The 14,990-nt window shown below is 39.1% G+C and overlaps 1 protein-coding gene across 2 annotated transcripts in view; it reads left to right on the forward strand.

Annotated features, from left to right (window-relative positions):
* Positions 1-14,990, forward strand: part of LOC582468 (multidrug resistance-associated protein 5) — a 62,462-nt gene that overhangs the window by 28,398 nt on the left and 19,074 nt on the right. For both annotated transcript variants that reach the window (XM_030981603.1, XM_030981604.1), the window contains exons 7-14: positions 5,165-5,338; positions 6,349-6,496; positions 6,804-6,952; positions 7,337-7,444; positions 9,278-9,604; positions 10,906-11,175; positions 12,372-12,575; positions 13,698-14,070. In XM_030981603.1, the coding sequence (XP_030837463.1) occupies positions 5,165-5,338; positions 6,349-6,496; positions 6,804-6,952; positions 7,337-7,444; positions 9,278-9,604; positions 10,906-11,175; positions 12,372-12,575; positions 13,698-14,070 (1,753 nt within the window). The remainder of the gene's footprint in view (positions 1-5,164; positions 5,339-6,348; positions 6,497-6,803; positions 6,953-7,336; positions 7,445-9,277; positions 9,605-10,905; positions 11,176-12,371; positions 12,576-13,697; positions 14,071-14,990) is intronic.

Consider the following 14,990-nt stretch of genomic DNA (forward strand, 5'->3'; position numbering starts at 1 on the left):
GAGAGTTTTAAAAAAAAGAGGAAAGAAAAAGAAGAGAGGAGCCGGGGAGAAAGAAAGACAACGAAATGGCACAGAAAAAATTAGTGACAGTAACGACGAATAAGTGAAAGACAAGGGAGGGGGGGGGGGTGTGCGTGAAGGCGGATGCATTGAGGGGGGGTGACTGGCCGTATTCATACTTTTAGGTTATGCGAAACTGAGTCGGAATTATGCTTATTTTCAAAAAATCTTAGCATGCTTGTTTATGTTAAGCCGTAGTGCATGAAAAAGGTAAGTGTAGAAACACTTCTGAAAAGGCCGCGCCCGGCCCCTCCAAAGAACGGCAGAATAGTCATCTATAAATTCTGGGGTCATTCCGATGGCTTGGGAGCCGTTATTGAAGTGGGGGCCGGCCCTACTCAAATGGTATTGACGGTAACGATGGATAAGGGAATAAGGAGGAAGGGATGCACATACATGCGCGTACGCATACAACATGACAGAGCTTGAGGGGCCTGGCAGAGCCTTTTCAAGAGAGAAATTGTCTTTAGGAGAGAATAAGAGGTTATTTCTAAAATGAAATGAAAGGGCTCTGATCAAATAGCCTTTCATTTCATTTTTTCTCTCGAAATAAACTCTCTTTCTCTCTTATAAACAATTTTATGAGATGGAATCTTCAATCTGAAGCCTTTTTGTGCTCTTTGAAAATAGCACACTGAATGGGGGCAGTGCAATTTAAATTTCAAGGGATGGATTAGAGTTTTTATCGCTCTTGAAAGTCAAATAGCCCTTTCATTTCATTTAAGAAATAAACTCTAATCAACCCTTGATATTTAAATTGCGCTGCCCCTATTGTGTCCTCTTTTTAAAGAGCACAACAGAGCCCTCAGATTAGGCAGCAAGTAGCAAAACAAACCCTTAACACTAGACACAACATTCAATGGGATGATGCCCACATCATTGAGTTTGAAACGCACTTCTGGTCAAGAATGGTAGAAGAAGCATCTGCATAAAAAGGATGAATCCTTCACTGAATAGGGATTCTTGCTATACACTTTTACCTTTGTGTAAATAATAAAAGGTCCACGGAAGTGGTTGTTAGAAGCTTAAACAATATACATAAAACTCTCTCCAATTTTGCAGGGGAAGAGCCTTTGCCAGGAGTCTTTAATAATAAAAGGGATAAATCCTTCACTGAATAGGGATTCTTGCTATAATATGTTACCTTTCTTCGCTCCAGTGATCTCGAGGCAGCAGACAGCAAGAAATTGTGTAAAAAAAATTCTGTAGTCGGGAGTCTTGCATGGGGCGGAGCCCCAGGAAGTTCTTGAAGTTCTTGAACTTTTTTTAGGAAATTCAAAATAGTCGTCATTAGCGATAGAAATTGTAATTTTCTTCTAGAGAGTCACATAGCCCCTTTCATTTCATTTTAGAAATAACCTCTCTTTCTCTCTTAAAGACAATTTCATGTCGAGCCAACTCAGTCGGAAATGTAATCTGTAGGCCTAAGTGTAAAGTTAAGTTTCATGTTCTTCCTTATTTTTTTCCTTTCTTTCTCTCTCTCTCTCTCTCCCTCTCTCTGTCTCTCTCCTTTTCCTCTACCTTCTTCTTTTTTTTATAACATTATTCTCTCTTTTCTTCTAATTTTTATGTGTGTGACATGCGTTACACGTACGTCTATCAATGTCTAAAAATGGTAGATTTACATTTTCATGTATCCCTTTGTAGGTGCACCATATATTCCAGAAAGTGCCCTATTTTGATGGTGCCCCCCCCCCCTATGTATTGATCTCGATAAAAATAACTTTCTCATTAATTCTATTTCCCATATTTCTAATACTTGCACTAATCTCAAATTTTAAAAAAATCATCTACTTTCTCTCAAGACAACATTATATAAAGGATTCATTAATGCAAGGCTATCTCGCGAGTCATCTCTCAATTTCTAACTTCTTGCTTTCCTCATCTCCCAGTCTCCCTTGCTTTAATATTCCTCGTTACTTCCTTCCAATTGAACTCCAAATTAATTGATTTTATACACTGTATCTATTCTTCAACTACAGGTACATGTAGATGCAAATGTTACTCAAAATCCATTCTATAAATCAAACTCAGGATACAGCCAATTGACGAGAATTGCTTCAAACTATATTTTACATGTATCATTAATATATGGTTTTACAATGGCTATGGTGATGAGTTGTCTAGGTAATATGTTGATGTGTTTGTTTTAATGTATTACCATGGTGCACCTTCTTGGTTAAAAAAAATATGTGTATGTATTAACGTAAGTTCGTGCCTTTACATACCACAGTAGATTCCAATGTATTATATTTGATGCAGAATAATATTAATATTTGAAGATTAGAAACACAAACAGTTTCCATAACCGTTCAAGTGTTTCAAGAAAAAGTTAAGCAAACTTTCTCCTGGATGTAAATTCACACTAGCGAGCTTTCCGATCCAGGCTAGACTCTACGCGAGCGGTTTCATTGGAATTAATCGAGAAATTCCCCTCGCTAGCGTGTAAATAAAAAATACGCCGGCAGTGACGGTAACGATGGATAAGGAGGAAGGGGTGCATACGTGAACTGCAAGCGTATAGGAGATGATCATCATTTTAGGGTGTGCAATCTGGGTCGGATTCCAGGATAATATATTCCTAAAAAAGAGGATCACATAAAAGCACTCATGATAAAGCCGCGCCCGGCCCCTACAACATCATTTTGGATTTTTAGATGATGGGGCGGATGGCAGGGGTAGGGGGCAAAGTTCCCCCACTTTTTCAAGTACCCCCAAATTGCCACTTTTACTTTGTAAGAAGTGTCCCTTCCCCTTTTCAGAGCTACCCCTTTTTAACTCGGATAAGCGCACATTTTATCAACACATGTGCCCCCTTTCCTTTCTGATAAGGGCTATTTAGAAAAATGAGGCCCTTCATAAAAAAGTGTCCCTTTTCATTCTCATAAGTATCCCTTTTCATCTCTGGTAAATAACTTTTTTCATATACGAGAAGTTAATTCTTTTCACTTCAGTGCGCTCTTCACCTCCGATAATTGCCCCTATTCAAATCTGAGAGATACTCGTTTTACTTTGAAAAGTACCCCTTCCCCTCCTGATAAGTACTCTTTTCATCTATGATGGGTGCCCATTTTCACCTCTGCTAACTGCTATTTTATTTTAAATCGTGCCCCTTTTCCTTTCTAATAAGGGACCTATCCCCTTTTCATAAATGCCCCTTTTCACCTCTGATAAATCAATTTCTGATGGATGCCCCTTTTCCGTCGACAAATGCCCATTTCCCATACTCATAAGTGCCCTATCTCATTTTTGGTGAGTGCCTCCTTTTAGGTGTAAGAAGTGCCCCGTTTGAACCTTTGATAATTACTCTTTGTACTTTGACACATGCTTCTTTTCTTTTCTAACATGTGTCTTTATCACTTTCGATAAGTGTCCCCTTTACCTCTCCATCATTAGTCTTGCACCTAATTTAAAGCGACTAAGAGTAATTTCCCCTAAAGCTCGCTCGCTCGCATTTATAGATGATACAATTACATGTCACTTAACAAAGGTCTTTTCAGTCTTCCGTTACGAGAATGTGCTTGTAACCCCATCATGATTTGGTTTTTTCCTCTTTATAAGATGTAATTTTTCACTCTGCGACCTCACAGATCTTACATTTTTTTCTCGCTCGCTTTGCTCGCTCGCAAATGAATATTCAAACAATCACACCCAACCGAAAGTGTGATGCTTAAGCAATATCTTGTATAATTATAAAGAAAAACAAATATGGAAATCGTCCCTGATAATGGAATCACAGTGAAGGGGTATATACCAATGTCTAAAAAAATGTATATTTTCGCTTTGAGATTTCGCTTTGTAGGTGCCCTTCTTTGTTGGTGCTTTCCACTTTGGAAATAGCTCCGCCGCCCCTGCTTACCCATTAGCGCCCGGACGCGCCAGCATTAATTTCGCGCTTGCGCGCAAAGGGGGTGTCTGTGGGGGGGATGTCCTCTCTATCTCTGAAGCTGAATTTTTTAACTGGATTCGTGCGATTCGGTTAATACTTTTAGAGGGAGTCTGAGGGGGTGTCCTCTCTATCTCTGAAGCTGAATTTTTTAACTGGATTCGTGCGTTTTGGTTAATAATTTTTTGGGGCGTCTGATTTCATTTCAAAACACCTGCAGTCAATGCGGGATGGGGTTGCAGCCTCTCTTTCCCCGAAAATTAAAAAATTACTAATATGCATTTTTTTATATCTTATCTCGTATATTTTGGTGACAAATAACACTTTCACAACATACATAATTATGCTCAAATTTCCGCTCGCCAAATTATGAAACCAGGAAATAGATATTGGAGCAAGAGGCTTCACCTCCCACTGATGGAAATGTCAAAAAAATTGCGCGCGAGCATAACTTGAAAACGGGTAATGTTGATATCGGACAAGAGACGTGACGTGAGCATGTCCCCTTTCCAAAATTGTGCCCGCTTGTAGGTACCAGTACACTAAGTACAGTGCTTCTAATATGACCTTGTCAGTATTGGTAAGTTGAAATAACGGTCTGCGCGATTTTCGAATTTCCGGCCCCCCCTATTGGAAAATCCTGGATCCGCGCCTGTAACGGTATTGCGCATCGGTCATCGCACAAAAGAAACTTATACGGTAACACGTAAACCAAAATGGGGATCGCAGCAAAATGACGTCACGTTTCACAGCCATGGAAAAAGTGCTATGAAAAATGGATATAAACCGGTAGAGCCGGGAAAAATGACTATGAATTTCAATTAGCGGGCATGGTTAAGAACATGACTGCATTTTCAACCAATCAGAAGACAGGATTAGTAAAGAATCTTAAAATGAGGTATATAACAAGTTTTAGAGGTGGTTATTATACCTGACTGCTAAGAAAGCATAAATGCTTGTTAGTAAGCAACCAGAGGACTGATGGCTGTAGGTCCTCTCCGAGGGACCTGGTAATGAGAATTAATGCCTTACTAAAGGGCATTAGCGCATCAACTTGGTTTCGAACCCGGGTCACCAGATTACGAGACCACTGCTCTACCAACATAACATATTATGCAGTCAGTGTCACATGATTGCTTGTCAGTCAATTGGAAACTCTCTAACAACTATTTGATGTTTCATTTCATTTCATTTTAATATTTGTTTATTTTATTTCAGATCATCAATCTATGTACAAACGATGGTCAGAGGTTGTATGAGATGGGTCTATGGGGTCCAACCCTACTCTGTGGACCACCTATAGCCATAGCTGGTATTATTTATACCTATTTCCTGATTGGACCATCAGCTCTGTTTGGAACTGGCCTTTTCTTCATGTTCTATCCCATAACAGTAAGCAAGCAGTTGCGTCAAGTATGTGTATATGCGTGTGTGTGTGGGTGGGTGGGTGCGTGTGTAATCGTGTTCTTACAGGTGTGTATCAATCAGAAGACTTATGTTTGTGGGCTGACCTTTAAATGTACTACATGTATGTCACATTTGCAGCCAACATGGTTTGAGAATCTTTTCAGGATTTTTTGCATGTTAGAGGGTTAGTATGTAGTAAAAGGAATATAATAAGTAACATTTTGTACAAAAATGACACATTTTTTCATCAACCTCCAACAATGTAACTGAGTCACTTTAATATACAGTATGCAGTATTACTTATTTTAAACTATAAAGTCTAATCAAGGAAGAGATATATACTAGTCCTTTGGTTCTATCACAGTGCCGTGAAATTATTATTTTTAAATTAAATATGCATTTTACATTCCTGACATGTATTTTCATGCCGCTTTATTTTCCTAAGCTACCTTTCCAATATTTTGTTTGTTAGTTGGGGATAGTCAAACTAGTTGCTTACTTCAGACGTCAAGCCATTCACATCACACTCAAATGAGTCATGAAAGCATTCATTCTCTAGTATCAAACTAATTAAAGATGAAGTTGAGTTCTGGTCATGCGATTGCATTGTGAAAGAAACGGTGTGGAATCGACCAGAAAAGGTTGATCATCTAGCATATATTAGAATTTGTGTGTATTGCAAGGTTCTGGAATCATCAAAATGATAAGAAATTTGGCCAAGTCTTAGTAAAGTTACAAACACTGTACACAGAAAGATGTATATGGGACTACACGAACATGTGGCGTAAAAATCCTACCCCCGAGTTTTACGATGTTACATGACATATTCAGAATATGAAGGCATTTGAAGAGCCATGCTTTTCAGGGAACATGTCTTATCTGATGTTCTTCCACACTTGCATAATAAGAATGATAATGCTCACAAATAATTTTTCACCTCTTCCCAGAACTCAAACTTCTCTTTAAGTGAAATGCATATACTTTATCTTTGTTAGATGGGGATGGCCAAACTAGTTGCACACTTCAGACGTCAAGCCATTCAGATTACTGATAAGCGAGTCCGATTGATGAACGAGGTCATCTCTAGTATCAAACTCATCAAGATGTATGCCTGGGAAATGCCTTTCTCTCAAAAAATATCCAGTAAGTAAAATGTTTAAACTCTTGTTCACTATTCAATGCAAGTGTGTACGCATTAGTAAACTAGTCTACTCAACAAGATGATCTACTCTTCTTGGAGAATGTATTTCATTTTATTTCATTTGGAATTTCTCTCTGTAGAAGTACTATTTGAAGCTCATATTTTGAAGCTCATATTTTTAATTAGTATCTAGTTGTACTTTGGTGTTTAGTATAATTTTATGTCTATATAATTACATTTCATCAAGAGCATGAGGTTGAATTGAATCTTGAGGATTGATCTTTAATGCTTGAATCTTTCTTTTTCCAGATATGCGTGGAGAGGAACAGAAGGCTTTGCAGAAGGGAGGTTACATGCAGAGTTTGAGTACAATGTGCTTGCCGTTGGTCCCGGTCTTATCAACTATGCTTACCTTGGTCCTACATACATCTCTAGGAAACAATCTTACGCCAGCTCAGGTAATGGACAGGTCTAAAATGGAAATACTTAGGTCTTTATTCTGTTGAACCTGATAATGGGTTTAAGCCACATGCAGAAGAGAGGTTACATAGAGAGTTTTAGTGCCCCTGCCATTGGTCTGGGTCTTAGCAACTATGCTTATCTTGGTCCTACATACATCTTTAGGAAACTAACATCAGCTTGGGTAATAGCCAGGGCTGTTGCTGGGTATAACCCACATGCAGAAGAGGGTGTGTGTAATTGGGTTTTTTGCAGCCGTGTATCAATCAGATATGATTATTTATATCTGGAGACTGACCTTTAACGTGGCCATCCGAAGCCTGTTCATGTATATGCCTGTATTCCTAACTAATACTTCCTAAATTTTGTTCTTTCATTGTCAGGCTTTTTCCTACATCTCGTGTCTGACTGCCATGCGTATCATTCTTGTGATGACTCCGTTGGGTATCAAGGCTGTGTCTGAATCCGTAGTGGCCTTTCCACGCATCAAGGTAATGTGTATAATGACAATACATGGAGATGTAATAATGACATTCAGAGACACTAATACTTGGTTTGCATTAAATTGATTAAATTGCTTCTCTACATATGATATTACACATGCTCTGCTCCCTGGTGAGTATTGAAGCCGGGTGCCTCCTTATAATTGCGCACTTGTGCTAGTCCAACCACATTATTAACGTTCACTCACATCCTACTGGATACCCATCAACAAGTGGTGTTAAAACCCCTGGTTGGAGAGAGGTACATGTAATGTGGATAAAATACTGTGCTTATTAAGTGTAAGTGCCATGCCGGGATTGAACCCCCGACCTTTACATTCAGGGCTCATATTAATTTTTTGTCCACGGGGGCTCTTCCAAAAAAAAAAGAGCCCCCGTGAGCCTTCTCATGAGGGCTCTTTTAGTGCTGACGGGGGCTCTTATTTTAATACAAATTTCCATTGAATTGGTACCCATGAAATTCCTTGGTATTTTATCACTATCATTTATTTAAGTCAGCATTTTCCCTCTTTTTTTCTTGTTACATAGCTGTTATTGACTTTTATCCCCGTAATGACATTCTCTCCATTTCTTCCCGTTCTGCACATAATGTCCTCCTCATTATTCGGAGCAACCTTATTTACATTCTTTCTATACTTTTAGTCTTTACCATATCTTTCCAAAACACAGGGGCGGATCTAGCTTTTTGCTAAGGGGGGGGGGGGGGGTAACCCAAAAAACGATGTGGAGCATCGTCCACGAGCCGCATAGCGGCGATGCGATTTGTTGGTGCTATTATGAACCCCCGTTAGGGATGTTTTCCAGGCATCTACTAACATGCAGAGCATGGTCCACGAGCTGCAAAGCGGCGAGGCAATTTTTTGGTGCTATTTTGAACCCCTGTTAGTGATGTTTTCCTGGCATCTACTGACATCTATTACTACTGTGTAGGTCTGGACACATGATAGCATTTTTCTATGCACATCACATTTTTCACTTGGCAGCCCAAGGGGGAGGGGGGGGGGGGGGGGTTAAACCCCCTTAACCGCCTACATGTAGATCCGCCCCTGCAACATCTTTGCTGATCTTCTTCTCAATATTCATTTACTGGTCGAGTTACATTATTTGCTGGTCTTTTAGAATAGCCTGATTTAAGAGGGATTCACACTTTTCACAACGAAAAACTTCTCCGTGTTTCAGTCCTTGCGCAATCGTCTCCAGCTCCACCAGATATTGGGCGCCAGCGTGCACACGGGTACTACCGGCGCAAGTACGTACTGCTGACGGCCGCATTAGCTGCACTGCGAGCTTCCGTTGTTTGTATCGGTAATACTCATAGAGATGGGAGAGAAAGTGCCATCTAAGTTCCATTTCATTGGTTTAAGGTTTGACAATTTATACCTAATATTGTGTTAAAGTTATATCAGAAAAGAAAATCTTTATTTTATAATTCCACAGGGGCGAATTTTAATTTTGCAATCGTCCCTGTGAGCAACCTGACGGGGGCGATTAGGGAGCTCACGGAGGCGAATCGCCCATCGCCCCCGTGTATTTTGAGCGCTGTTTACATTTCCAGGCAAGTGTTTAAACCCCTTGACCTTGACACCTACTATGGCTTCCAACAGCAAAACAGAAAAGAAAAAAAGAGGGAAGTCTTAAGGGAAAACAAGAGAAAGAGAGAGAGAGAGAGAGAGAGAGAGAAAAGGAATCAGATTGCACTTGGAAGAAGGTATAAATACAAAGTGGATAGTTCTCGATCAACACAGGAATAAAAGGAACAGGAAAGTTCTTTATTTATATTTACGTTTACCCAAACTCCATGTTCTCTTTCAACATGAACAGGAACTCCTTCTCATGGAAGACATCAAACCCTTCACCAACAAACCGTCCTCCTCCGACCATGCCCTGGAGATCGTCAAGGCAACGTTCGCTTGGGACAAGGAACAGGCCGTGATTGCCGCCGATGGTAAAGGTCTTGCAAGCAAGGACAAGAAGAAGAATGGAGATGAGAAGGAGAAGAAGGGAGAGGTGAAGGGTGGGGCCGATCAGGGAGAGGGTGAAGAGTCCGCGATGCCTCTGGTTGATGGAGATGAACCGAAGGCTGAGGATCAGGAGCAGAATGACGAGATTGTGAACACGCTTTTTGATATCAATCTGGAGGTTGGAAAGGTGTGTAAAAGTGGAGTAACTTTTATCTCTTTTTTTATTTTTAAAAATCCTGTCTGTACTAGTTTAGCCAGGAGGGATTAGACCACCCAGCATGGTCACTGACAGGTGGTTATCTCATCAACTTAGCTCTCAATTAGCATAAGAAAAAGAGGATCATGGGGGACCAACAGGCACCGCTTAGGCATTGTTTTCTATAAAGAGGGAGCAAGTAGCTACAAGTAGTGCAGTGGGGCTTTAAATATTAACTTTTTTATAAAACCCCTAAACTGTGGTAACATGATTTGTATATCCCAAATCATTGATTTTCGTCACTCTTGACAATGGTTGTTAAGTTACCAAAGTAAGAGCACACAATTGTTCAAATGTATTTAAGGTATCTTTGCTTCAGTCATACGTACATACAAAGAATTTTGAATGAAAACAACCAGGTCCTCTGCCCTAAGAACAAAAGAAAGCATCTCTCGTAACTAACAAGATGCAGGGTCGTAACATAGCAATTGTATGTAGTAGCGAAGAAAATAACATTGACATGAAATTGTATTAAAAAAAAGACAAAAATGATTAGTTCACCAGTGTTAAAGGTCCAGCTACAAAATGTGAATTGTCAAATACATATTTACGGTTGATTGATACACCTACATAGGCATACATGTACATGCATCTCATAATCAACAACGTTTAGGAAGCAGTGATTTGGTATGTTGGAGACAATATCTTTTTATTTTAAAGGTAATATGCTTTTCCCATGGTTTTGATTCTAAAGCTCTGTCATACTTCTTAAGACAATTAAGAGATTGGACACCTCATTGATATTCCAAGGGACTAGAATTGTACACATGTACATGGTTGGAAAATACTTGTTGATGATTAATATGAAAAGCATTACCCATATGTCTTTGTCTTTGTTAATTGTAAGGAAAAATTGTTCTCATTTTTGTTTTGTTTGTTGTTAATCTTATTAGTTTCTACATGTATGCTTATACTTTACTGTATGCTGTACATTTTCAATCTGGTCCTGTTATACTCTCATCTTATCCTAATTTAAAATTTTCATTTCCATTTTTTTGTGTAGGTGGCAGCATTGATGAGGCATTTCCTTTCTAGCTGTCTCCTCATTCTCATAAATTCTCACTTTTCCCTTTATTTTGTCCAAATTAGCTTTATGTTGTATATTACATGTGTATGTTATCTTGTCTGTATATGATTTTGTCTGTATATACTATGCGATATTGTATGTTATTTTATCTAAATGTTTTTAAGATGGATGAAAATGAAATTTGACTATCGACTATCTATGACAGGATTCTCTGGTAGGCGTCTGCGGTAGCGTAGGCAGCGGCAAGTCATCCCTGATCAACGCCATCTTGAGTCACATGATTCACGTAGACGGATCAGTGGCTGTCGATGGCTCGTTTGCATACGTACCACAGCAGGCATGCATCCTCAACATGACGCTACGAGAGAATATTCTCTTTGGACTGGAGTTTGACGAGGATCGCTACGTGGATGTGGTAGAGGCGTGTGGTCTTGCCCCTGACCTGGAAATACTAGCAAATGGTGACCTGACAGAGGTAGGAAGGACATCAGGGTTGTCAAGCAGTTCAATGAGTGATTTCAAATTGGGTGCTAGTGTTAGTGTTAGTGTTTAGAGCAGTTAAGAGCTCTTAAATCGAGCTAAAAATTTGCTGATAAAATTAAGAGCCCGATACAGATATCAATAGCTGCCACTAACACAGAACTGGAAATCAACATTTGCTTAATCCATAGGGGCTAGTTTTAGTAAACAAGAAATTTGTACTTAAAATATCAACACTAGCCACAAAGGTCGGTTCAGCAGACAACAATTTTGAGAAATCAATAACACTAGCTACCGGAAGCTGACAATATTCAGAGGTCAAAGCCATAACACCAGATGATTTCCATTTTGGTGTTTAGGGCTGGTGTTAGTTTTTATTAAACACTAACACCAGCCCTAAATACCCAACTTGAAACCACTCAATGCATTTATTTGTGATTTACTGTACTGAGAATCCAACTTCATTATGGTTGCAACAGAACATACAATGCACAAACTGCATTAGGGCAAGATTCCTTGTATATATACATGTACATGTGACATGTATTGTATGTGTGTGTATTTTCCAAAGAATGTTTCCTAGATTTTATAGCGGTGAGTCTTCATTATCTCCCTATACCAAGTGAATATATATTTTCAACTTTGATTTCTCAATGCAAACAAATTTGTAGTTGAAACTGTACTACTCTTTACTTTCATGCAGCTAGGAGAATAAAACAAAACCGAACCTTCTCTTACCACTGATGAAGTACTCACTTTATTGAAATAAATTGCTTTTACACAATTATATGTTCCATCCTTCGTTGGATTAATTTAAATCCTCCCTAAAAACATTCCTTTTTAATTTTTCCTGTTAGTCCGTAGCTTTTAAGGTCATACTCTTGTTTATATTCATGGTACACAATTGCCATAATTTGAATTTGCATGTTTTGGCCTAAAAATTAATTGTATTCTATTGTATTTCAATGTATTGACTGGATGTATCTGTGCTTATATATTTTGAACTAATGTAGGTTGATTTAATAGTATATAATAATTATAGTTTGTAAATATGATATTTAATGTACTACATGTATTATCTGAGAATCTTCATTTGTTTTTAAAGCGCTTAGAAACATATTGTATTATAAAGTGCTTCAGAAATACAATGTATTATTATTATTACTATTTATGTTTCTTTGCGTTCCTTAGATTGGAGAGAGGGGGATCAACCTGAGTGGGGGTCAGAAGCAGCGAATCAGCATGGCGAGGGCAGTATACTCTCAGAGAGACATTTATCTGCTAGATGACCCTCTGAGTGCTGTGGACGCCCACGTGGGTCAACACATCTTTGAGAATGTGATCAAGAAACTACTCAAGGGCAAGGCCATCATCTTTGTGACACATCAACTCCAGGTACGCCGCTGCTGGTCATTTAGCTAAGCCAAGATAGAATTTATGGCACTAGAAATTCATTTCTTTTGTTGAAGCTGCAAGTGTCTATACAAGTATAGACCTTGTTTAGACATATTTGTGGCTTACACCCAGAGATAAGATCGATTGATCGATCTGTAACTGATTTTTTTTTTTCCCCCTTTTTTTTTCTGACTTGTTTTCAATTACAGATTGATCAATCGATCTTATTTACTGGGTGTAAGCCACAAATATGTTTAAACAATTGAAATTTCTCCCAGGAAGCATTACATTCACGGGTATATAAAGCTTAGACCTATGTCTATACTTGTATAAACAATGCACTTTCAAGTAAATACTGTAGACCAGCAAGAGGCTTTTACAAATTGTAAATTACAGCAAATCTTTCCACGGCAAGAAACTTTCAAGAATCACAAAGATTTGGTGACGTTTTTTTTGTGTGATTTAATTTTTGTGGTATGAAATTTACCAGTATCTTAACCACTTGGGAAATTTGTCTAGTTCTACAGTATTCAAGAGAGGGACTTTCTATTCATCTTCGTATTATTTTGAAGGCATTTCCGCTGTTTAGGAGGTCAACCTCTTGGTTCATTTTTTTCTTATTTCTGGGTTATAGCTGTAGCTATAAAGGTTTTGTAGGATCGATTGATGACCTAAACAAAGGGCTATATATTTCTGGAACACTCCTAGAGATAGAATTTCCTGTACTGTAATCAGAAATCTTGTATCCTGTGGTCGAGTAGATATGTCACCGGATTGTGGATCACAAGGTCCCCGGTTCAAGTCCCGCCGCGGCACTAATGTCCTTAGGTGAGACATTGATCTACATTTGCCACTCTCCACCCAAGTGTTAAATGGGTACCCGGTAGAATGCGAAAGTTAATGTGGTTAGATGAGCAAGTGTGCGTTTGTAAAAATGACGCCTGGCCGGAATGCTCCCTAGGGAGTGGAGAATGTGCATACATTGTGTGCAGGTAAGCCTGAATCCAATGACCAGGGTAATAATAAATCTGTAAAGCGCTTTGAGAGGGACTGCGGTCCTGAAATGCGCTATATAAGAACAAACTATTATTATTTTCATTATCCTTCCCCTTTTGATCCCAGTTTCTCAGTCATTGCGATCGCGTGCTCTTCATGAAATCAGGTCGCATCTTTGCGGATGGGCCCCACAACACTCTGATGAAGAACAACCCAGAGTACAACGCACTCCTCCAGAACTTCATGCAGGAACAGGATATGAGAAGGAACTCAGTCAGCTCGTCCAAGGATGGAGGCCGCGCCCGTGTGCTCTCGTCCATCTCGCTGACCTCCCTGGACTCCAGGCAGCGGTCAGAGAGCTTCCGTGCCTTGACCCAGACCTTCAGGGGTCGGTCCAACCAGATGTTACGTCAGGTCTCTGCCCGTTCCACCCACTCCATCCCGGAGCAGACACCCCTTCCCATCCAGGAGGCAGGGACAGACAAGATCAAGCAAGCTGGTAAGCTCCTAAGGGTTCTTTAATTGACTAATGGGGCATTGCAAGAAAGTTGCGATTGATTGCAAGTTGCACAATTTGCAACTGATATTTGCAATCATTTGCAATTCAACTTTCTTGCAACGCCCCATGGCATTGGTCTCCTAAATTTTCTTTAGAATTTGTTTGGATTAAAGTGTTAACAATTAAAGGAAGTTAACTAGATCTAGCTTTTACTCTTCCCCTCTCTCTCTCTCTCTCTAGAAAATTGAGGTGCGATCAATTGCAAATTTGCAATTAATCGCAAGACTTACGTTTGATTTGGGGGATTTGCAATTGATTGCAACTTTCTTACAATGCCCCATTAGACTGTTTTAATTCAGGTAAGGTTCGTTCAGATACGTTTTGGCAATTGTGTGCAACAAAATTCCTGCACAGATTCACTGATCTTTGTGTTATGAGATACAGGAATGGGAAGTGTATTACACTTTATGTCATCATAAAAGAAACGCAGCAGTTTTGCTGCGTCATATCTGGAAAAGGGTTTCATTAGTTTAAAGGTGCAACATGAGTTCATTTAAAGGCTTTCAAAGAAGGTAACTCGGAGGTCACTTTTCACTGTGTCTACAAATACTGTTTATACATGCAGTTATTTAAAAAAAAAAAACGTATTATGTGATACAGGATAAGTGTATGATTTTGTGTTATGCACTGTTACATGACTTGTGTAAGGTAATCTTCAAAAGATAGAAAACATCCCTTGAATCCAGAGCTGTACATGTATTGAAAGCAATTTATTAATTACTTTAAGATTTGATTATTTCATCATTGAACTTTGTTTTCTTTCAGTTAACTTTTTCTTTAAACCCATCATGATGTTATGTTTTGTAAATTACAGGTGTTTTCTTTCATTTTCTAAAGACCTGATTATCAGGAACGCCATG

This window comes from Strongylocentrotus purpuratus, unplaced genomic scaffold (assembly GCF_000002235.5).
Source record: "Strongylocentrotus purpuratus isolate Spur 01 unplaced genomic scaffold, Spur_5.0 spur5_scaffold_12, whole genome shotgun sequence".
Lineage (NCBI taxonomy): Eukaryota > Metazoa > Echinodermata > Echinoidea > Camarodonta > Strongylocentrotidae > Strongylocentrotus > Strongylocentrotus purpuratus.